This window comes from Rosa chinensis, chromosome 3 (assembly GCF_002994745.2).
Source record: "Rosa chinensis cultivar Old Blush chromosome 3, RchiOBHm-V2, whole genome shotgun sequence".
NCBI lineage: Eukaryota > Viridiplantae > Streptophyta > Magnoliopsida > Rosales > Rosaceae > Rosa > Rosa chinensis.
In genome coordinates, this window is record NC_037090.1 from 1,113,650 (window position 1) to 1,138,640 (window position 24,991).

At 38.5% G+C, this 24,991-nt stretch overlaps 3 protein-coding genes, 1 long non-coding RNA gene and 1 pseudogene across 4 annotated transcripts; 4 read left to right on the forward strand and 1 right to left on the reverse strand.

Moving 5' to 3' along the window:
* The first annotated feature begins 1,158 nt into the window (after window positions 1-1,158).
* On the forward strand, window positions 1,159-2,006 carry LOC112192433. Its single transcript, XM_024332171.1, has 2 exons — window positions 1,159-1,689; window positions 1,800-2,006. Exons 1-2 carry the CDS (start codon window positions 1,159-1,161, stop codon window positions 2,004-2,006), a joined length of 738 nt encoding a protein of 245 aa, XP_024187939.1.
* A 7,009-nt stretch (window positions 2,007-9,015) lies between these two features.
* On the forward strand, window positions 9,016-9,715 carry LOC121052368. Its single transcript, XR_005808828.1, has 3 exons — window positions 9,016-9,144; window positions 9,237-9,313; window positions 9,476-9,715. It is a non-coding gene; the product is annotated as an uncharacterized LOC121052368 (long non-coding RNA).
* A 2,450-nt stretch (window positions 9,716-12,165) lies between these two features.
* LOC112192436 (putative DNA glycosylase At3g47830) lies at window positions 12,166-13,311 on the forward strand. Its single transcript, XM_024332180.2, has 4 exons — window positions 12,166-12,219; window positions 12,439-12,639; window positions 12,765-12,821; window positions 12,902-13,311. The coding sequence occupies exons 2-4, from the start codon at window positions 12,523-12,525 to the stop codon at window positions 13,145-13,147; spliced, it is 420 nt and encodes a 139-aa protein (XP_024187948.2). The 5' UTR covers window positions 12,166-12,219; window positions 12,439-12,522; the 3' UTR covers window positions 13,148-13,311.
* A 1,134-nt stretch (window positions 13,312-14,445) lies between these two features.
* On the forward strand, window positions 14,446-15,849 carry LOC112191560 (annotated as a pseudogene).
* Window positions 15,850-15,949: 100 nt separating this feature from the next.
* Window positions 15,950-18,237, reverse strand: LOC112191559 (protein STRICTOSIDINE SYNTHASE-LIKE 7). Its single transcript, XM_024330923.2, has 4 exons — window positions 17,605-18,237; window positions 16,831-17,138; window positions 16,614-16,746; window positions 15,950-16,244 (listed from the first exon to the last, which is right to left on the reverse strand). The coding sequence occupies exons 1-4, from the start codon at window positions 18,064-18,066 to the stop codon at window positions 15,963-15,965; spliced, it is 1,185 nt and encodes a 394-aa protein (XP_024186691.1). The 5' UTR covers window positions 18,067-18,237; the 3' UTR covers window positions 15,950-15,962.
* Between the last annotated feature and the right edge of the window lie 6,754 nt (window positions 18,238-24,991).

Sequence of the window (24,991 nt, forward strand, 5' to 3'; positions counted from 1 at the left end):
TCCCAAACTTCAGAATATTTGGAATCAATTCAAAACTTCTCCAATCTTCACCAACATCACAATTTCAAGCTCTACAGCAATTATAGAATTTAATAGGCTAAAAACTGAAGCCAAAAACTGCCTTACGCGCCTCCACGCTCCACCCACAGTGGCAGCACGTGGGGCCTACGCACCACCGGCCACTACCACCGATGGCCATCAAATTTTGACAACATCAACATCACAATAGACCCAACAATTTTCTCAACTACAACACATTCCAATTTTACCTTTAAGTGCACGAAATCAGCGGTTGAAATTTTTCCAGAAAATTCAAAACCCTAGATTCGGGTTTCTCCTTGATTCTCCCTCTATGATGAAAATTGGAGTTAATGGCCATAGGGGAAATGATCACTGCCTTGAGGCGGTTCGATTGACCCGGAATTGTCACCGGGGACCGCCAGAATCGGAAGAAATCGCCGGAATTAGTCAAATGGAACAGTCGGGCATTTGGGCTTCGATCTCACTTTTCTGACCAAAACACCATCACCCACGGCCACAGCCGTGAAGACGATGAGAAACCGCGTCGACCACCCATCGGGGCTCGCCTTCTGGTGGTCGGACGGCGCCGATCTCGAAAATGAAACGTGTGAGGGAGCGAGAGATCGGGAAAGAGGAAAGAGAAAATGAAAGAGTTACCGAGTGGGTAGTTTCCAAAAATGGAAGCTACCACAGTAACTTCTACCTTTTTTGCCATAACTTTTGTATACGAACTCCGATTTTTATGTACTGCATATGCACGCGCTTGGTTTAACGTCCTCTACTACTTTCATGAAGAAAATTTTCTCAAATTTTGACCCGAACTAAAAGTCAACTTTTAGGGCCACTAAAAGTACCGAAATAAGGTAAAAAGTGAAAGTAGTTGTCGTTTACCATCCAAATGTGAAGTAAATCGGTAAATTTAGGTTCGGGACATAACATTGTTCGTGGCCGTTCCTCGCTGCAACTACGCCAGCGCCGCCTAGGTCTTATGCTTCTACAACAACGGCGCTAGTCATTCCGATTGCGAATCTACCTGCACCTGTTATTCATGATGGGAGAATGATTGTGACAATTTCAGAGGAAGGGTACCAATCCGGATTAGAAAAATGCAAACACATGTTATTGGGTTGTCTCTATATGGCAGCCAAGGATAAACCATATTCTCCATCAGACTTGTATCGTAAGTTGAGATTGGTTTGGGGTGATATTGGCCATCGGAGAATTATTCCTATGGGCAAGGGATACTTCTCTTTCAGCTTTACATCTGATGTGGCTTTTTCTAGGGTTTGGGAGAAGGGTGCAATTGCCCTTAAGCCTGGGATACTGAGGTTTATGAGGTGGGCACCTAATTTTTCTCCTGCAAATCAAAAGAACACCAATGCTCAGGTTTGGGTGAATTTTTGGGATTTAGGTCTTGAATTTTGGGAGCCTCTAACGCTGTTTGAGATTGCAAATGGAATTGGGGTGCCTGTGAAAATTGATCAGAATACCTTGGATAGAAAACTTGGTCTCTTTGCTAGGGTCTTGGTTGATATTGATTTATCTTCTGATCCTCCACATGAATTGGCTGTTCATCCCAACAACGGAGATATTGTTGTGATTGAAGTTGGATACGAGCGTCTCCCTGATCTTTGCTCGCATTGTGGCAATGTTGGTCACAACGTTCTTGTAAGCTTCTACGAAATCATGCAGCTTCTAGTCAGACTGTGATTGAGATGGGTCAAGGTCAATCATGTAAGCGTCGTTGATGGAAGACAAAACAAGTATTTGTTGCAAAGAATACTGAGCAAGTGGATAAGGGAAGGAAGATGGTTGTTGCTCCTATGCCAAGTGTGAATGTAGATGCTAGAGAGGGTCCTTCATTGGCACGAGCATCTCCTCCTCTTGCTACAGCAGTAGTTGTTGATTCGGAATTGAATAGGAAGGTTACTGCTCCAACTACTAGTCCATCTGTTGTTAAGCAAGCCATTGTTCCAATAGTATAGGAGATAGGACAAACTATCTCCAGCCCAGTTGCAAGTTCAGTTCCAACAAACTCTCCAGGTAATGTTAATGTCAATATTTCCACTGGTAATAGCTGTCACGCCCCTGATTTTTAACACAAATAAAAATCGATATATAATCTCATAATTATACATGCGTGATCGTTCAGTCATGAATACAAATACCTGTAAACTTTTTCCCTTTAAACCAAGTACATACTGATGCCTTGAACCCACAAGGTTAACATACACTCGCTCCACAGGGTTATATATTACACAAACTTACCAATTAAATTGTCAACAACAAAATAAAACGTAAATGCCTCAGAGTTCACTATAAGCGAAAGTCTTAATAACGGTAAAGTCACAAAATTGGCTTCCTACCGTAAGGCTGCTAGCTCGCTACCTCAGTTTTCAGCCACGATTATCCTGACCTGTAGGATTAACCCCTACACCGTTTGAATGGTTCACCGGGTTGCCACACAACAAACCTGGTAAGGTTTTGCAAGCCCGTATGAGTAAATCAAATAACTCACACAAAACACAGAATAAACCCACGCGAATCACGAGATAAACTCACACGTTTCAATCAAGAAACAACTCACACAAATCAGGGGACAAACCCACACGAATCACAAGATAAACTCACACGTTTCAATCAAGAAACAACTCACACAAATCACGGGATAAGCCCACACGAATCACGAGATAAACTCACACGTTTCAATCAAGAAACAACTCACACAAATCACGGGATAAACCCACACGAATCATGAGATAAACTCACACGTTTCAATCAAGAAACAACTCACACAAATCACGGGATAAACCCACACGAATCATGAGATAAACTCACACGTTTCAATCAAGAAACAACTCACACAAATCACGGGATAAATCCACATGAATCACGAGATAAACTCACATGTTTCAATCAAGAAATAACTCACACAAATCATGGGATAAACTCACACGAATCACGAGCTAAACTCACACGTTTCAATCAAGAAACCAAGCACGGCGGACAGACTAGAGCTCTAACTGATCATATGTACTTACCCGGCCAAAGGCGTGAATTCCCTATTTTCCCACCCACGATCACATTTCGTGATCCACGATCCTCAACTTGTAAGTCTTTGGATCCATGGTATAAATACCAAAACATTAAATGAGTCGCACTGGACCCAAAATGTTACACGAATCTAAAATAAAAGATTCCCCGTAATTGATCCCTATCAATTACTCCCGGTACAAGACCCACATTTAAATAAACCACCCGCGAACTAAAATGTTCCCCAATACACAACACTTTTCAAAACAATAGAAATCTACCCTTTCACAAAATATTGTTTCACGAAAAGTCACACCCAAAACAATAAAATGAACGCACCCATAATTATTGTTTTATCACACAAATCCACTTACACATATATATTTCACGTATATATACACACACACACACACGTAGACATTCACTCAGGAATGCTACTAATACTAACTATAGTTTTACAGTTAATTACTAAATAACTATCAAAACAATAAAGTAAGCTCGTTCGTAAATGAACATTGTGAGATTACTCACCTCGAAAATCCCGCTGCGTCTTCAATACAGAACAAAGCAGCCAAACCACAAAACAACCGTCCAAGAATACTTTGTCAAGTACCTAATTACATACGGTTTCAACTTAGTAACAATTCACAATCGATTTAAGTCCTAAACCCCCGTTTTGAACAAAAATCCCTAAAGTGGAGCCAATCGAGGCGAAACTACATCCGAGACCTCCCAAAGTCTCTGGAATACTTCCACGATCGATAAGCCAAAACCACAAGTCGATCGAATGCTCAAATCCTCATGGATCAAATAAATCGACCGGTATGAAACCGTAAAAATCATAACAATTTCATACGACGTATCGACGAGTAGAAAATATATAATACTAGAAACAGTCCCTTACATAGCCGGAACGCCTCCAGAAAGCCGCCACAGGCGGTGGCGCACCTGCGCCGGCTAAAACTCAATATTTCACAAAACTTCCAACATCAGAGATGTTCATCTCAGCATGCTCAACCATTTTCATAACTAGCACGAAGTCATAAACTAAGCAAAAAGGATCGAAAACTACCTCACAACCCGTGGATCACTGTTCAATCCGAGCTGCACAAATTTCCACGTGAATCGATCCAAACAACTACAACAGATCGAACAGGGAGGCTTCTACAAACTCACAACAGGAAGCATGAAGCCACGACGTCGCCGGAACTGCGTTTTCCGACCGGGTCCGAATACACCAAATTTGGCATCCTTGCAGCGCTGCCATGGAGGAGAATCGCAGCTAGAGCCCACCACAGGGAGGATCGCACGGCGGAGACGAGCCGATCTGGAAAGTTTCTCCGGAAGAGGTCGCCTGAGCTGCGAGTTCCGGCCGGGTCGGATCACCTGGTCCAGGTCTGGTCAGTAGCGGGTGAGGAGAGAGAAGAGAGAGTTTTCTGATTTCCGGAAATGGTAAATGTGAAAATGGAAATAGTAAGTTTCCGAAAATGGAAACTCCTATTTATAGAACTTTCCCAAAACTTCAAATGCTCATAACTTTCTCATACGAACTCGGATTTCCGAGTTCCACATGTCTACGAATTCATATCAACACGCTCTACAACTTTCGTGAAGAAAGTTTGTAGAGAATCCCAACGTATAAAAATTCAACCTTGAGCCTGACGCGCTCGAAATGAGCGCGCAATTTAACCCTGTAAAATGTCATCGTTAGTATATGGTAAATAGGGATCGTTCTATCCGGGGATTGAGGGTACACTTGTAATTGTGAAACAAATAAAGAAAAGTATTATTTACAAAAATAAAATAAAGAATATAAATATATACAATTGTATAAACAAATAAAGAATTAAAATAATGAAGTATTATTTACAAAAATAAAATAAAGAATAGAAATATATACAAGTAACGAAATAAAAGGGGGGGTTTAAGAATTATAGAATTGAAAATTAAAATAAATAAAATAAAGAAAATGTAAAAACATATATACAGGGGTGGAACGCAAGGAACAAAGATCAAAACCACATCCATAAGCAAGAAATCCAATTACAATTCCTATAGTTGATTTTCAATGTCATGAGAAAGAAGTCGATCATGTGAAACATTTGAAGCAAATGATTTCCCATATTTTACTTTCCTTTACTAATTAACCTAAGTGAAAGCACCTAGATCAATCCTATTAAACATGCAATCATAGTCTAGAAAGCTAGCTAATCAAAACATGTTCAATGCAAGAAGCATAGAGAAAGGTTATCAACTTAAGTGCACAACCTAGTTATGAAAAAGTTCACCTATTTGCAATCCTCTTCAATTGAATTCGACCTTTGTCCAAAGCCTTTACTACTTGTGATTTAGGTTCACAAAACTATTAGGTGAATCGTTTACCTAAATCTAGCACCAATTACATGCAAATCCTATAAGTGTCGACCCAAATAAGATAAACATATAAAAGTTTTCTATCAATCAAATTCAATCGAACAATCTCACATAAGCAACATAGAAATCAACACAAAGAAATTACAACTTTATTTCAAAACATATAAACGGGCTTTAAACTTTGCCCTTAACATTATTTGTTAACTAGAATTCATGGTCTTACAAAATCAAACAAAGAAAACAAGAGAAAGGATATAATACACCTTGAAAGATGAATGATAAAGCCTTGAGACGAAGAACTTGAAGATCCTTGAAAGCAAGCAATCTTCTAGGGACGACACAAGGGTGGATGGCGGTTAGGAAATTGATGTATTGCATGGTTTCTCTTTCTCTTGGCTTGAAAATGAAGAACAAGAAAACTAGAGAATGGAAAGAAATATGGAGAGGAAATGGAGAGATAAAGAAGATGGAATGGATGAAGGAATATGGTGACTAAGGAAAATGGAGAGGAAATGGTGAGACAAGAAGATGAAATGGATGAAGGAATGTGTTTTAGAATGAGAGGAGAAGGTGTTTATATAGGGAAGAAAAAGAAGAGTGAAATGATGAGTGGAAGAAAAATAATGAAAGTGGAGTATGAAAGTGATTTGTAAAATATGGAAAAGAAAGAGAAATGATGAAATGAAAGCAAAGCATGAAGGTGCAGCAACATGGAAGTGATGATGATCTATTAAAGAGATTGTAAAAAAAATATATCCAAGGAAAAAGAGAAAAACATCTAGCTTTCTTCATGTGGGTGGGAAACATGAATATGTGGTGTTGAGCTGTTTTCAGGTCAGTTTCTTCCCCTTTATTCCTTCAATTATTTCTCCAACAAGACTTCATTATATGTCTTTGACTTCTTCATATGAAATGTTCCACTATGAGTGTAGATCATCCTGACAAATTTTCAGAGCTTCAATCCATGTGGTTGGGCCGGAAATGCTGCTGGACCTCTTACAGGTCCAGTTTTCCGGTTTTGCTTCTGTAGAAAATTGGGCTGATTGTTTGAAGGCCTTCCACTCATATTTTTCTCTGGCACTCTTCATAAGAAATGATCATTTGGGTGTCTAGAATGGATCTGGAAGGTTTCAGCTTATTTGAAGTTCATTTGGTCAGGCGGCCGCTCCTTCTTCCTTACTTGGCTCTGATTCTCCTAGCCGGAGTAAGAAAATATTCAAGGTTGACTTTTTAGTGCATTTTCATTCTTCTCCATCATTTCTAGGTAATTATGGACCTAACGCTCATTTCACCTTCATTTACTCCAATGTACCTAAAAATAGAAATTGAATTAAAATCGATTCAGTTAAGGAATTAACTAAGCAAAATGTGAGGAATTAACTATTAAAATATCACATTAAAATGCTCCTATCAGAGCCCCCTTCTAAAGTCATACTTTCCGAATAGAAATTCGTCCGAAACACTTCCGCTCCATCCACGAGCCATGAAACAGTCCAATAACCATAAATTTGATTCCGAAAAATCCTTAGAAAATATACGAATTTCCGGGGCATCACAATAGCTTTGAGATTCTTTCTCAAATGCAGTCAGGAAAGAGCATTGTTGTAGATGAGCAAGAGGAAGTTGGAGAGCGCAATGACAATTTGGTTCGCAATAATAATACAAATTCTAGTTTGGTAGAATCTATTGCTCATCAAGCTAAGTTATGTTGGGGTGATTTGGAAAATGATGAACCCCTTCACTACTACAAAAAGTTAATCACACAACACTAATCACACAACGGAACAGAAATCATCCGTTGTGTGTTGAAGTCAGTTTAATCATACAACGGTGCTGGTTGAATTCTGTTGTGTGAATGCCAACAAAGTGATAACTTTTTTATCAGAACTACATTGCACAACGGACTTAAGTAATGTCTGTCGTCTGAGTCTTAAAAAAATTAGCGGCAAATTTCCCTCCACTTTGGAGCCTTGGTTGCCTCTTGAAATCTGAAATTTGTGCTACTTGATACAACGGTGCTTTATATTTCCGTTGTGTGATTGAAAACTGGATGCCAAATTTTGCGGAAGCTTGATTGAATGTCTTCCACAAGGTAAACCTAGTGCAAGCTGTAGAAATTAGACAACAGAAGTTATACTTTTCCGTTGTGTGAAAGTGGGAACATATAGGCGGCAACATTTTGAGCCAAATTGCTGTATGCGGCAGATTTCCCTCCATGTTTTGACATTTTGATACTCTTACAACAGTTTGTTAGGTTTCTGTTGTGTGAGCAACTTCAGAATTTGTTGGAAGTTTAATTGTGCTGCCTCCCACCCAGCCCAAGCCACATCGTGTCGAAAGAAAAATGAAACAAATTCTCTCGAGCTCTCTCAGTTGTGAAACCCCCGTCTCTCCACCACCCCTCCCCAGGACTCTCCCAATCGCCCAATCGCCCAACCCACCCCCCCCCCCCCCCACGAAACCCCTCTCTCAGTCTCTCGATCTCTCTTGTCTCAATTTCATGCTCTCTTCTTCTTCAATCAATCTCATCACCCCCTTTCAAAACCCCAACCCTAAAATCTTCCTCCCCCAGCAATGGCCTCCTCCCCCGACCACAACCACACCCTGAACGGTGATTCCAACACCCACGCCTCCAAAAAGCCCAAACTCTCCTTCATCACCCCCTCCGAAATCGCCGCCGAATTCTCCTACCACGACCCCACCGTAGCCTGAATCAACAACGGCAGCTTCAGGTCCTGCCTCGACTCCGTCCTCCAGGCCCAGCGCCGCTGGCAGCTCAAGTACCTCTCCCAGCCCGATCACTTCTACTTTAACCACCTCCAAGCCGGCATCCTCCACTCCCGCACCCTCATCAAGGACCTCATCAACGCCGACCACGTCGACGAGGTCTCCATCGTCGCCATCGTCCTCCAGCAGGCCTCCTGGGGCTTCATTTGTTGATTTGATTTTGATGAATTCGAAGACGGTTATAGATTTCTTTGCGTTTGGTTTCGAACTTTGCAACTGTTTTTATGAATCAATAGTTTTTAGGTGAATTTTCTGTTTAATGTGGGTTGTGATTTTGCAGATTTGGTTGTGGTGAGTGCCGGAGATGATAAGAAGATATCGTTGTGGCATAAGAATGGGCAGAGCTTGGGGACTATTCCGGTGGCCGGGACGGACAGTGGTGACAACATTGAGGTAATTTTGTTTTGTAACTAAGAAGATATGGTGTGATATTGGATGTGAAGTGAAATGCTTGGGAGAATGAGGGGTCACCAGGTACTCATTCATTTCTCCATTTTTTTTACTGGGATTTCATTTGCATGTGTCAAAGTTGTTACCTTTATGTTAATTTGATTCATAATTCACAGGCATAGATGGACTGGAAGGTATGAAGCTCATCTCTGGGATAAGACTTCATGGAATGACATTCAGAAAAAGAAAGGACGGCAAGGTAATTATGATTAAATTTCTTTTTCTCTTTCTCTTTCAGTCTCAGTTTAATTTAATTTGATAAAATAATGATACCCAAATACAAGGAGATCCATAATTTTCGTTTTTTAATCTAATCTTCTCTTTCTCTTTCAGTCTCTTTACCTTTATGCTGCAGCTGGAGACATACACCAAGGAACTTGATGAAATGCAGAAGGTGTCCAAGGAAGAATACTTGGCTTCATTGCGCCGCCGGAGCAGTGGGTTTTCTAGAGGCGTTTCAAAGTATCGTGGGGTGGCTAGGTACTAATGAATCATGTTTGTACTTTTGGTTTTGGGGTAGCAATGCCTTGGATGTTCATCTTATAGCTCTGCTGCAATTTCAATTTTCACAGGCATCACCATAATGGGCGATGGGAGGCGCGAATTGGGAGAGTTTTCGGAAACAAGTATTTGTACCTGGGAACTTACAGTATGTACACTTCTCCTCTCCTCTCTGTTGTTAAATATTCACAGTTTTCAGATACAATTTGCATATGTGCCTTCACTTTTTTCCTCACACATAACACAATCACACATATTTTTCTGCCCATTTTCTGGCTTATTTTTAGTCCAAATTTTTTTTTTCGTCCAGCTTATATTTGATTTGGATTTTTCTGAACAACAAGATGCTGCCAACTTGTGTGCTGAGCTAGATGCCAATTTCAAAACCTTTAGTTCAGTCAATGCACATACGTGGCTGCTATATTTCCAGTCTGGTCCAAAACATTATATATTACATGTCAAAATGAAACTGTCCGCTGCATGAAAAAACACAGCTTTTCTAATATTTGAATTTTGTTCTTATTTCACTTACGCATTTGAAAATAAAATTACAGACTCGGCCTTAAAAATGGAGTTTGGTAGCCTACAAATGGTTGTTTGGTAATCAATGTTATTAATTCAAAACTGTATGTTATATTAGGAAGCTGCCAAAGAGGTTGAAACAGATAGGTTTATTAGGTGGCCAGAGCAAAAGTACTTGTATTGCATCCCCACAGGCCACAAGTAAATTCCACATGTGACAGGACCACCAGAAAGTACCATATTTCCTGAGTAAATCAAATTAATACTGAAGAAAATACAATTTTATCTCTATCATATTTGTTTTACAATAATGAAGCCTAGCTGGTTTAATAAGCCTTGGCTAGCTAGGTATTCTTAGCATATGTCCTGACCTTTAAGTAACTTAAGTAAAAAAGGAATATGAGGAAGAATTCTGGTCTGCTGGCTCCTTCTGATCAACAGAAGTATTGTGTATTTTTCTTCCAAGCCTGAGATTTTGCACATCCATGGTCAGCAAGCAGCTTAATATACAACCATCTATACTTTGTTTCTTCACTTTCTTTTTGGGTTTAATTAGCTGCCTTCTTCCTTGCCTGGCAGCAAAATCTCTCATTGCTAGGTTTTAGGTTTCTCAACTTTCTTTCTATTTGCTTTGCTTGCTACTGTTTTCAGCTTCAGTTTTATTAGCTATTAGCCATGCCTTCATGCACTTTGGCATGCACTTTAGACATACCTATAAAGGCTTTAAAGCCATTATTTTTGCCGAGTTGAACAAAGCAGAAATGTGTTCAAGTTCACAATCACATGTCAATGTTTTGCTGCTCTTTGCTGTGTGAGTTGTTGCTCGAAAACTTAATAAGTGATGATTGACACTAATAAATTTTCTTTGAAATGGAGTTGCAAAAGATATAATAAGTGGTACCAATTTGGACCAAATAGCACTATTGGTAGCCTCAATCTCTGTCTGCCATAGGGGGTATCGTGACCCCTATTAACAATAATCATTTGCTAGCCTCAGTCATCTTTCCAGTGGGTTTATTCCAAAGTCATGAAAATTTAGTGATATTAACTTGCTATTAGCTTTGTGACTTTCATGAGTGTATGTCATTGAGTGCATGTCATCTGTTCAGAGGCCCAGCTAAGCTATTGGAGTAATTATAAAGAATTTTGATTAAGTTTTCAAAGCTAATGTTCCTTGGAAGCACATTTAAAATATGCAGTAGGTGAACTGCATTGTATTCTTATATTAGTAATGAAATGTACTATTATTTCAATCTGAACATTTTGATGGCATTAATTCATGTAAAACATTGTGTGAATCTCGACTTATTTCTCTCTCATTGTATGAAAAAAAAAGGTCAAACCAGACGATATAAGTTCCAAGGATCATAGTAGTAGACGCTTTCCACAAATTGAGATTTGGCTATCATGTCAATCCTTAAGTTTTGTTTCCATTAGTTCAATTCTTCTTTGTACAAGTTTTGAACTCTAATGTGAATCATGATTTTGGTTAGTGGTATACTCATATGTTGTTAATGGCTTTGCGCAGGCAGCAGTAATGATAATTGGGCAAATTGGCTTATTCCATTTTGTTTGACAACTGAGTATGGATCTCTCATTAAGGATTAATGTACCTCCTTTGTGCTCCATAGATAGCTTGAGTTCTTATGTTGGTAAATATAGTTGCATTATTTTTATTACAAGTAATCCGTATTTGCAATGAGAATATTAGTTGTAGTTTTATTCTTATTTTGTTAAAAGACCAGCTTCTGTACCATATAAATGATAAAATTTTCAGTTGACATTTCTTAGTTTATCGTTGTGACTATTACGAACAAATTTGGGAAAAGGAAAAATCAAACCCGCAACATCGCGCGGGAGTAATATCTAGTACTACTTGAAAGGTTGGGGCATGTGTCATTCTGGTTTAATTGTCTTGACTTGGTCTCTACTGTATCAACATCATCTTAATTCTGCCCTTTAGCTGTTGCCCGAGTTTGATATTTGAGTTGGTTTATGTGAAAATGTCTTACTAGTCCTAGAGACCTAAGTGGGCGCTGTCTTTGGATTGATAATATTCAAGAACTGATGCTTGCAGTTTCACCAATGATTAAGCCATTGCAATCCCAAACTCACCAGTAATTTGCTCATGGAAAAACAAAGATACCAATCTAAGTCATTTTACTTTTCTCTTGGTGGTGTCATTTTACTTTTCTGTTGCCTTTTTTCTTTTGTTTTTTCTTTGTACTTCTGTGAATGTGAATGTGATTACAAATGAAGAAAAAGTGAACAACACTTAATGTGAATCTGGAAGAACTAAACATGAGAATTTGCTAGAGGTGGTGTATGTTCTGAATTATATGATTGTCATTGTAACAAAGCCTTGGTTTATTTTCAGCTGGACTACATGGTATTTTGTTGATTTCATATAGCTTAAAATATATTTGTTCTGTGAATAAAACTGTGAACTTCAAACTCTAAAATATCTGTTCTTATTTTATGATTGGTTTATGATGCAGCTAGCATTGGGTGGAGAATGCAACTTGGGAAGAGGTAAAGTTTTGAGCTTTAATGGTTTTGCCTCGGTGGGTTTTGATGCAATTGGAATATTGACATGTTGGTTGTCAATATTGAATGAGAAAGATTGGAACTTTGAAGTATTTAAGGACCTATGCATGTTTTTAGAGATTTTGGGTGTGGGTTTGTGGATATGGATTTGGACTTGCATTTTTACATTGGCTTTGAATTGCATTGTTTTGTTTTGTGATGAAGGTTTTGGCTGCTGATTCACAAAGCTTAGAGAGTGCCATAAGATGTGGTGGTTTAGCTAAGACCAAAGCTTCTTGTATTAAGAACATGCTGAGTTGTTTGCTGGAGAAGAAGGAAAAGCTTTGCTTGGAGTACCTGCAAGATTTGTCAGTTGATGAAATTAAGGCTGAGCTCTCTCATTTCAAAGGAATAGGTCCAAAAACGGTAAATCTTTTGTTACTGATGTTGAGCTGCTTTGCTTGGGTTGAGATGTTATATATGGTACTCTGGCTTATATATTTCGTTGTATGCGTTCTTTGAGATGATAACATTCGGGAATTGGATGATAGGTGGCTTGTGTTTTAATGTTCCAACTTCAGCAAGATAGTTTTCCTGTGGACACCCATGTGAGTACTTAGTAATATGATGGTTCAAGTGATTGATGATTTGTCATGTGCTTATTTTGACTTTTGGAATGGTTATGCAGGTGTTTGAGATTGCAAAGGCTATGGCTTGGGTTCCAGTTGGAGCAGACAGGAATAAGACATATCTTCATCTTAACCAATGGATACCAGATGAACTTAAATTTGATCTGAACTGCCTTCTGTATACACATGGTAAGCTCTGCCGCAAGTGCATCAAGAAAGGAGGTAGCACTAGTAAGCAGCAAGAAAAGGAATACGAGGATATCAATTCCAACTTCATGTATGCAATCTGCAATGAAGTCATGTAATCAACACTAGTACATAATGGACTAGTTATTAGCCATGATGCAGTTTTCTCTGCGTCTACAACTTTGATTTCCATTTGAATGGGTAGAATTAGAAACAGTTCTGTTATCTCAGTGAATTACGGAGGCCAATCGACTTTTATATATGTTAATATTTGCTTACAGCATCAAGTATTGAATTGTATTTGCATTGTGTTTAAAAGTAATGCTCAGATATCTAACAACCAACAACATAAACCAATGCTAGCTGTTGTGTGAACTAACAACCAACATCAAAAGAAAACAAAATTATGTTGTGTGAGATTCATAACACACAACAGAAATAACATTATCTCTGTTGTCTGAATAATCAACAGACAAGGGTGATAATTTCACTTCAGTTGTGTGAGATTCATAACACACAACAAAAATAACATTATCTCTGTTGTCTGAATAATCAACAGACAAGGGTGATAATCTCACTTAAGTTGTGTGAGATTCATAACACACAACAGAAATAACAATATCTCTGTTGTCTGAATAATAAACAGACAATGGTGATAATTTCACTTCAGTTGTGTGTTACTTACCTCAGACAACAAAAAATCAGTTATATCTGTTGTCTGTTATTAGTCTCAGACAACAAAGAATGAGTTATACCTGTTGTGTGTTATGAATCTCAGACAACAAAGAATGAGTTATACCTGTTGTGTGTTATGAATCTCAGACAACGGCAAATTCCTTCTTCTGTTGTCTGAATGTGCCGACACATCCCCGGGCATGCCATGCCAGGCACATGCCTGCGCAGAATTCACACAACGGAAACAAGTATTCTGTTGAGCAAAGTATTGTCACACAACGGTGAAATCACCGTTGTCTGATTTTTTAATCACACAACACTCACTTAGACCACGGTGAGTTTGGTCATCAGACAACAGAAATTCACCGTCGTCTGATGACCTTTTTGTAGTAGTGCTTTGTCATCATACATATGCTCAGGCTGGGATAAGTCCGGTGTGTTCTTGGTTTGATGAGGGTGAAGCAATTCTGGCGGATTAAAATCTTCTTAAGTCTCTCTCAAAGTCTCAAAATAAAAAATTGAAGACCAAGAGAGATTCACGTGATCCTTACCTTACCCGGAATTGAACGCCCGTTGTGTGTCTTGATCTTTGATTCAATCTGCTTTGCTTAATCTTGCTTATGTTTTGTTGCATTTTGAGTTAGCTGTTTTTTTTCTTCTAAAGGGTCTTGGTTTCATGTCCCCATGTACTATCTTTTTTAATTAATAAATTATTTTAATTGCAAAAAAAAAAACTTTGGCACCAAATGTCCCAGCTATGCATGAACTCTATTTTGCAGCTCCAATGGCTAGGGCAGTTCTTTATACACTTAATGCACGCCTTGATTCAGCTATGATATATGTTCTTCTTAGTCATTTTGAAGCTAAAATCATCTTTGTCGATCACCAATTACTTGGAATTGTTGATGGAGCACTTGAATTACTTGCCAAAAAAGCTGATTCAAAACTACCGGTTGTAGTGATGATCAGTCATCTACCAGCTTTACTTCAAAAAAACAAACCCAAATTATGAGTATGAAAGGCTTTTAGAGAGGAAATAGTGGATTTGGGATTTGGAGGCCAAACAGTGAATGAGATCCTATCAGTGTGGATTACACCTCTGGCACAACATCAAGGCCGAGGGGGGTTGTTTATAGTCACTGGGAAGTATATCTCAATTCACTAGCTACAGTTTTGCTTCATGGAATAGGATCAATGCCTGTTTATCTATGGACTGTGCCTATGTTTCATTGCAATGGACGGTGCCTCATTTGGGGTTTGGCTGCTCAGGGTGGTACTAACATTTGCCTAAGAAAAGTCACTCCAAAAGGCATATATGACAACATTGCTCTACACAATGTAACACACATGGGAGGGTCACCAACTGTGCTGAACATGATTGTTAATTCACCAGAGAGTGACCGAAGACCACTTCCTCACAAGGTGGAAGTAATAACAGGTGGCTCCCCACCCCCGCCACAGATCCTGTTCAATATGGAAGAGATGGGTTTTAGGGTGATTCACTTGTATGGTCTCACAGAGACTTATGGTCCAGGGACCTACATGCTCATGGAAACCTGAGTGGGACTCTCTTCCTTCAGATGAGATATCGAAGCTTAAAGCTCGGCAAGGTGTGCAGCATGTTGCTTTGGAAGAGTTTGACATAAAAGATCCCGTCACCATGGAAAGTGTACCGCCAGATGGTAAGACAATGGGTGAAATTATGCTTAAGAGCAACAGATGAAGCTTTTAAAGGTGGATGGTTTAGAAGTGGGGATTTAGCTATGAAACATCCTGATAAATATATCAAAGTCAAGGACCGGTTGAAGGATGTGATTATATCTGGGGGAGAGAACATAAGCACAGTTGATGTTGAAACAGTTTTGTTTAGCCATCCAGCAGTTCTTGAGGCTGTAATTGTTGCAAGGCCTGATAATCATTGGGGACAAACTCCTTGTGCATTTGTGAAATTGAAGGATGGCTTTGATGTGAATGCGCAAGAACTAATTGAGTTATGCTGCGATCATATGCCTCATTACATGGCACCCCGGACAGTAATTTTCGATGATATGCCAAAGACTTCAACAGGAAAGATACAAAAATTCGTTCTCAGAGAAAAAGCTAAGGTCTTGCGCATATATATATAACAAGTCTTATTAAGGTAATTCGTCGCTCTGAACAAAGTACAACTAAATAAGCTACTACTCCATTTATGCATATCAAAGGAAGATGCATTAGTAGTTTAGTACATTATGGATGGTTTTTTCGGGTGCTTGAAGCTCATGTAGTGGCATGTGCAGGATGTCGTTCCAGATCGAAGCGGATAATGTATGGATTGAAAATTGAACCGCAGTATAGGTAATTTCCGATCTTGATCCCACTTGAAATGGCTGATAACCCTGGATCAAAATAGTGGGCAATAGGTTCCCCTTCCAAATTAACAGCCATTACACCAGAATTTTTCTCCATATGTGGTCTTCTTGCTGTATACTTCTCCATGATTCCCAGCCATTTTCGAATAAAAGGGTACCTAATTGTTAGATTCCAAGAATCTGTAATCCCCTGCCAATTTGGCAAAAAAAAAAATGTCAATGAACTATGAATGAGATGCTTCCTTGTTTCAATCATAACAGCACAACAATCGAAACGATCCTTTAGGGTTGGTGTTATTTGCACAATTGCTCTCCAAATTATTGGAGAGGAAAGATCCCACATTAGAAAAGTGACAAATAAAATATAACTTAGTGGGTGGCTCTTACCCAATTGTACCGAGGCATTTTGTGATTAAAACCCAACACCTATCGGGTGGTTAAGTTGGGACAGTATCGGTACAATGGGGGGCCACGGGCCACGCTTGTCGCTGTTTAACACAAATTAGCAAGAAGCTTTCACAATCCTCTCATTGTTTAGAAGAGAGAGAAAATGAATTACCGTAGGAAATGCAATCCAGTAATGGCCTTCTCCATCATATCGAATATTATCAGGGGGGCCCGGCAAGTTGTCAATGAAGTTCTCTACGTTTCCTTTCTTCTCGCCTTGCAGGTAGTACTTTTTACATCTTCTCCTGCAATATCAACCATTTAATACAGTCAAAAACTTTGTCCCTATCAACAAAAGCAGAAGTCCACGGTTTCAGAGAACATTATACATGACACTTTCACAGAAGATCACAAAATTCTGATCCGGAGAGACTGCAACTCCATTAGCAAAGTAGAGGTCGGGGACTAGCACTTTGGTCTCTTTCATAGTTGGATCGTAGCTGAGAAATCTACCATGGGGTTTGCCCTCCAAAAGGTCCAAGAAGAAGTCTTTTAAGCTGTACATATACGAAGCATCTGTGAAGTAAATCATGCCATCTTTTGCTACATCCACAGCATCTGTAAGCTTGAATTTCACACCCTCAGCCTCATCAGTCAACAGCTCCACTTCTCCATCCTCAGTTATACTCAGTAGTCCCTGATTTATGTTCCCACATTTTTTTTTATTAAAATGAGAAACTTTATTAAATATAAGCAACTAGCATATATAGTACAAACAGACGCAGAAGGGGAATCCCACATGAAGTACAGAATTATAAATTAATGAACCCAAACATGGAAACTCATGAAACAACCTATGATACAAAGAGCCCAGTTTCACCGATAATCACAAAGACATCACCAGTATCAGTCCATGTCTATGAAGTATGTACATTGAAGAAGCAATATACAGTACGCCATAAACTTGCTCATATACCACTTCGATCTTTTTTCTTTTTTTGTTAACAATGGCTGCAAAAAGCACCATGATATACTACTTCATTTTCGTTGTTTGGATTGAAGAAGCAATATACAGTATGCCATAATTTGCTCATATATCAATATGGTCGTCACCTGACGGTCCTAACCCTAAATATATATTGGTGACAATTAGTGACGCTGACCTTCTCTGTATCCGCGACCAACAGCTGACCGTCATGACCGTGAGCGAGTCCAAGTGGTCTCCCGCCGGTGTTAACCCAGTTCTCAACCACCGAGTCAGCAACCGACTCGTTCAACGTGACTCGCTTGACCCACCCGTCCGCACAGCCCGTGTAAATGAGTCCCGACTTCGAATCATAAGCAATGTCTTCCGGCGCCATTAAAGCCCCAACACCTATAAACTCCGACCCTTTGAGCATGTGAGCATTACTCGCTGGGGCAGCTGTGACTCGGTGGCTCAACTCGTGAAGCGGCAGAGGAACCGGGTCGAACGAGTCGAGCTGGTAGAGGATTAGCAGAGCTGCCGCCACAGGAACCAGTATTGAGAATAAGAGAAAATTCAAAGGCCATGATGAAGATGACGATGATCTTCTACTAGCTTGAGTTGAAGGGGAAGGTGAGTTATGGTTGTTTGACTCGGGCATATTGGGTGACGAGTTATGGAGGTGACTCGGTGCAGATAGTCAGATATGGATTATTTGGTAAGATTAGCTGTAAGTTAATGAGGATATGGTGTTTCGTGGGCAATAGCCAGTGCACAGGGATAATGACAATCTTGAGGATGTGTTACACTGGTACTGATAGAGCCGTTGAGATTATCTGGTGTCAGTCAATCCAAGAAGAAATAAATGAAAGCCAACTTTCACAAGGTTTTGGTATACTTCTACATCAGTAGATGAAGACAATTAATGAAGACAAGTACATTTGAATATTATCTCGAGAAGAGTCATACTTTCATTTAGTTTGTCAAATTGTAAATGTTAAAGGTATAAAAGTTCCTAGTTTTTCAATTTTAAAAGAATTATTCCTATTGAAAAGCTTCCACCTAATTAATATGAGAAGAAAATCGTCGTTCTAATTAGCAAATTAGAAGACGCATTTCTGTGGCAGTTTTGAGACACCAAATGTGATAAAGGGGTTTGATTTCAAGCGAGTGAAAGTTCTTTTGAGAAATATATGGCTATTGCTGAGTTTGAAGTGTTAAAAATTGGAGACATCTATGTGGGCATATAATGCATGAGAATCATTTGTTGACTGCGAGTGTTATTGATGCTGATGGTTTGATTCTGGAGTATGGATGAATATCGATCCAAGATCGTCATAGGTATGGAGTTCGTCCATATGTACGTCGATGTAGTCATGATAAAATCATCAATCTTCTATTAATTTCGAACGAAAAACCACTGGAAATTTGGGAATTAGTGACCGTGCTTACAACTGTCACTTGTGGTTCGTCCGATATGCATATACGGTGGACCGCCGAGCTACACGTCCTACGGCACAGGATTGGGATTCTGTAAAAAGCCACGGTCACCGGTGGCACAAGACGTATGTGTAGATCATCGCAAACACATGCATTTTTAATGTATAGACAGACAAACGATAGTCACACTTGCGTACATTTGTGTAGTCACACGGACACAACAGAGCTTATTCTTCTGGTCCTCTCTTACTTCTACGCAAGTCCATATTAACATACAATGGATAAGTACATTAACCATAAATTAAACATAATTATCCGAACTAGGAAACATATTATACCCTTATCATTATTTGTACAATCCTAGGTTCATACAATCCAGAAAACCATTGTCAGGATTTGCCAGTGCCATTATCATGAGGTAGTTGCGAACCCAAAGTCATCACTATACGACTCTTAACACTTGCACCATCTTCTGGAGCTATTTCAAACCATGCAAGAGACCCTTAAGAGTATATAGGCTCCCTACTTGTTTATGCCAACGATTAATATGTCCTATGATCTGGCACAAGATAACTTACCATATGTTGAAACTCTTCTTCTCATAAGCCTTTCCAAACACTAGTGTAGTAGGGAAATAGTAACTTGCCAACTGGGATGTGGTTTAACATTGAATTGATGGTTGGATCACATTAGATAATTTTTTTTTGTTATTAAAAGGACTAAATACTGTTTAGTCCTTGAACTTTTGCCCTAAAAACACTTCAGTCCTTGCCCTTCTAATTTCACAAGTTTAGTCCTTGTACTCCAAAATTTCGGACCAATAGGTCATTTCAATTACTTTCAGTCTAAAAAAGCTGTTAAATTGCTAACGTGGCAGTCATTTTGAGGCAAAATGTCTATCTTCACTTCCCTTTTTTAAAATTTTTTATTATTATTATTATTTTCTCTTTTTTTTATTTTTTATTTTTTTTCCTTTCTTTCTTTTTATCTCATCTCCTCTCTCTCTCTTCTAGAAACCTCCGCACAACCCCCTCCGTCTCCAACCCACAGGAGCGTCCAAGCTAAAACCTTTCAAGATTTTCAGAAAATCTGGCGACCCAGAGCCACCAAACCAACCTGACTCGCTGGTGGTGCACCCATCACAACTTCAACCCCTTCGCCTATCCCATCAATTCCAGCAGCTCCGACGATGACTTCTTCTCTGATGCCGCCTCCGATTCTGACTATGACGTCAGCTGCTTCATCAACGATCTCTTCGACCGACGCGCCTGTTCTGATCATCCCCCAGCGACTGCGTCCTCGTGTCTGGTTCCGATCCATTCGTGACTGGACTGGAGATCGAAGATGACGACGACGATGATCTCGGGTCAAATTCCAATTTGGGGCTAGGGTTTGGTGCAACGTCAAATTCTCAGGGCTCCGGCTCTAAATTCGGTGACTTTCTAGCTCCACAAGGGCTTCAGATTGTGTTAGGTAGGAGTTCAATTCGGATTCGGATAATGATGAGTTAATTCGAAAGCAATCGGGTTAGCGGGTGTATCCAGTCGATTTGGGATAGTATTTTCATGGAGGAGCAGAGAAATGCGTATGAGAATTGGATTGGATGGATTTGTAGAAGGGTTGATTCAAATGAAGGAAATGAGATTTGAGAGATGGCTATTGGAGAAGTGGAGAATTAAGGTTTTGGGCGGCGGAGCTATGGCGTTGGTGATGACGGTGGGGATTGGGGCATGGAGTTGTTTGGCCTGGGATTGGGATTTGTTGGTACTAGGATTTTTGAAGAAGATTTTGAGCAAGGTTTGGATGGAGCTCATGGGTTGTTGATGGAATCATTTTGGTTTTCTTTTCGTTTTTGCCTAATCGATCTGGGTTTGGGAGAAGAATTGTTGCAGTTTTTTTTTTCCTTTCTTATTTGGATATGGTTCAAGAACATGTAAAATTTCTGGGTTTTGATGGTTGGGAGGTGGCTGTTCGGAGAGAGAAGAGGTTGGGAGTTTTGGAGAGAGGGTAAAAAGAAACCTAAAAATAGAGAAAAATTAAAAATTAAACAAAAAACAGAGAAAAAATTAAATTGAGGGAAAAAAAGTGAGGGTATAATTGACTTTTTGCAGTGGAAGGAGTGCCATGTCAGCAATTTAACAGCATTTTTGGACGGAGAGTAACGGAAATGACCTATTGGTCTGAAATTTTGAAGTACAAGGACTAAACGTGTGAAATTAAAAGGTCAGGGACTGAAGTGTTTTTAGGGCAAAAGTTCAAGGACTAAACAGTATTTAATCCTTATTAAAACAATTGATTATAAATATTAATGGTTGAAATCATCTTATAAATCTTGAGTCACTTGCACCGTTGGTGTGTAGAATAACATAAAGCCAAAACCCCTTATAAGAAATAACATAAACAAGATTAATTAAATTGAGCCAATTGAATCAAAAATCAACCCCATCATCAATTGCTTCATCTATAGCAACAACATTATCAGAGGCATGGGCATTATCATTATACCACGTACATTACCTTGTAAATTGCTAGCATGGCATCTGATTACACACATTTCTTTGCATGTAATTGTATCTAAAACACTATAAATAAGCTAATTCCTAAGTCAATTAATATGTGATTAATCTATTTATATATATATATATATATATTGTAGTAAATAAGCGGAGTCACGGAAATCAAAAGAAAAATGACGCAAAATGGAATCTTGGACTATTTTGTTCTTTTGCCGACGCCGGTCAATCATCACCACTACTAGCAAGAAAGCGGAGCTCTACAATCCATGTATATGTGATTTCGTGTGTGGAGGTGCTCAAGATCAGAAAAACAGAAAAAGAAAAAGAAGAGGAAAAGAAATATGTAATGAAAAGGAGGAAAAAATGGTTAATCCCTTGGCACGTGGGTTCTGTTGGTCACATATCGGTCATGTTTAGGGCTGTCACTCGGTCGGTTCGAATCAGTTATAAGTATTACCAACTTCAAAACCAAAACTTTTGGTTTCAAAATTGAGCTACCAATTACCAACCAAAATTTTTTATTTTTAATCATATCTATCAAATTCGGTATTTCGGTTTTCGGTATTACCAACTTTAGAACAACTAATTCTTTGTAATATAAATTAGAATGAACAAAATTAGGTTTTTCAATTTTATAACCGTAAACTTTGTATTCATCTACTAATCATAGCATTGTATATATGACATCAAATTTTATCTATTTTCAATAAAACTAGGTTATTTAACCATCTTGGACTAGGTTACTCAAAATACATGTACTATTAATTATGTAGTATATTGAGTAATGTTCATACTTTTATGAAAACTTTTATGTTTATTTCTTAATATACATGTATGTGTATTGAAAACCATAGTATATAAAGCTAATATTTAGATAATCGGTAGATTCGTATTACCAAAACCAAACCAACTTTTTCAGTAATTTTCAATTTCGGTTTTATCGGTCTCGGTTACCAAAAAGTCGGTTTACTAAACTTAAAGTATCGGTTAGTATTCGGTCGGTTTGGTAATTACCAAACCAAGTGGTAGCCCTAGTCATGTTGGTCATATATTATTATTTTTTCAGTTACTATGAGATCATTTGCCTTTATGACCAACATAGCTAGGGCTGCCACTTGGTTTGTTTTATTTAATTGCAATGTCAATCCATCATCCCATAAAAAGTTGCCGCACGTTTTACACTTTAATCTCTATGAGATATCAATTATATATATTATTAAACTATTAGCCTAAGTGGGGCATATTATTTGCATTTTATCTCTAAGATTTATTGATCATCAATTAAGTACACTGTAGACAAACTTTAAGTGGGCGTAGAAGCCCCTTCCCTCTAACTCAGTCCGTCAATGCACATCAAACTGTAACGCATGACTAGCAGGCTAGCAGGTAAGGGTAAAGATTTATTCCAACTCTATATTGTTAAACTGTTAGGCTGAGTATTTTTTTTTTTTTAATTATTAGGCTAACTGGGGTGTATATGTTCACATTTTGTCTCCTAAATTTATTGATCATCAATTAAGTACGTTGTAGACAAAATTTAAGTGGGCGCAGAAGCCCCCTCTCGCCCCTAGCTTAGTCCGCCAATGCCCATCAAACAAAAACGCATGACTAGCAGGTTAAAGATTTATTCCGACTCTATATTATTAAACTATTAGGCTAAGTTGAGCATATATGTTTACATTCTGTTTCCTAAATTTATTGATCATTAATTAAGTACACCGTAGACAAAATTTAAGTGGGTGCAGAAGTCCCCACTTGCCCTTATCTCAGTCCGCCAATACCAACTGCAGCAGCATATATTGTGATATTCAACCAATTCTCTCCCCTAAACACCACAGCGTCACAACACATTGGAGAGGGTTGTTGGCTTGTTGCCCTCTCCCTCCTTCCCTTCCATTTTTTTTATTTTGTTTAGTTTTCTTTTGAATATTTTGAGGACTACTCAAACAAAGCTTCAAGGATTCATCAAGTAGCTCAATCTATACAAAATTAAAGATTTGAGTATTTTGTAGGAGTTATAATTCAAGGCTAATCATGCTAGCTTCATAACTATTTGTGACTATTATTGTTTTCCCCTACACTTTTGACTTCACTACTCTTTGCTATTTGAATTTTGTAATTTTGATGTTTATAATTATGGGTTGAGAGTAGTTATTTTTGGGAGCTAGAGTTAGAGAGCTAGAGTTTCTAACTCTAGCTCAATTTTGATGTAATGGACATATTTTTCAAGTGATAAATAATGTATTTTCATATGGATGCACTCTAATTACTATATATGCTATTTGATTCTTGATGCATGAATTTAAGGAACTAACCACTCTCTTTGTTATGTGTTGATATTTGTGATGTGTGATACAATTGGTGGTTTTTTTGTTCACTAGCTTCATGTAATTATTGTGGTGCATCAAGTAGTTGCTTAATTGATAATTAATGATTGCCTATGTTTCTATTTTCTTGTGCCCTTCGCCTTTAATTCTCAATGTTGTGGCCCTAGTAAGACATAATGATTAGGGTTCGAGAGTTCATTCTTGCCTTAGTTCGAAGAGTAGATACAAAATAAGAGAAATTGACTTATTTGGTTCTGATGAAAGGCCCTAGTGAGGATTGGGCTACTGTGGCCATTAATCCATTTAAACATTTGTCAAAAATCTATTAACCCTACATATCACCTTAATTTTGCTGGATCAATACATGTCTATCTACCCATGTGGCCCAAACACTAGAATCATATACATTTCATATGCTGCCCACATTATTTCATATGCTGCCCACATTCTCATTCCTCCATCTTTCTATTTAATTCTACTTTTCTGGAAAAGACATCCCTCTCTTTTCTGATAAAATGGTGGTGGTGGCTTACTGGCTTTAACATAGCCATGTGAAAGGAGGTACCTAACTAATAATGCACTCTCTCATTGATTCTCAAATAAGCACAAATGGAAATATGTATTATATATCATGTGTATGCAAAAGGGTCATTGATGCAATGATGCAGTAGTTATTATTCTGGTGATATATATATATATATATATATATATATGCCAAATAATGATGCACTTGAGTTCTTTCCCTAGGAAGCTGCTATTTCACATGGTCTCCAGCCTCTCCCATCTTTTCATGCTTCTCAATTATTATCTCCTCCCTCCCTTCTATCTTTATCTTTGTGTTTCACACATGCAAATATTTGTTTTAGACTCATAAATAATTGGCTAAGCAGCCAGAGTGTTCATGTGAAGTTGTGGAGGGTCTGCAATTGTTTTTGGGGAGGGACTGGAATTTGGAATGTGATTGTTCCAGACACATTTTTATCATTGGGACCCATCATTCCATAGTCTCAGAGAAAGTTCCAAGTTGGTTTTCTAATCTACTTGCACCTCATAACATGGAGAGATTCTAATCACCTCAATTAATCATGTCCAGTACAAACTGGCTCAATAAACAACTCAATCCTCTCTTATTTTATAAACCAAAAAGCAGATTAAATCAATCCTAGATTCACTGCTTATGTGCACAACCAGCCTTGACAGAAGTGGAATTGAATACTACTATAAATTAGGTATCATTAGCATATTAGAGGTTTTAGAATCAAAAAATAAAAAACTTCTTACCATGTCCAATAAATTACGTAAA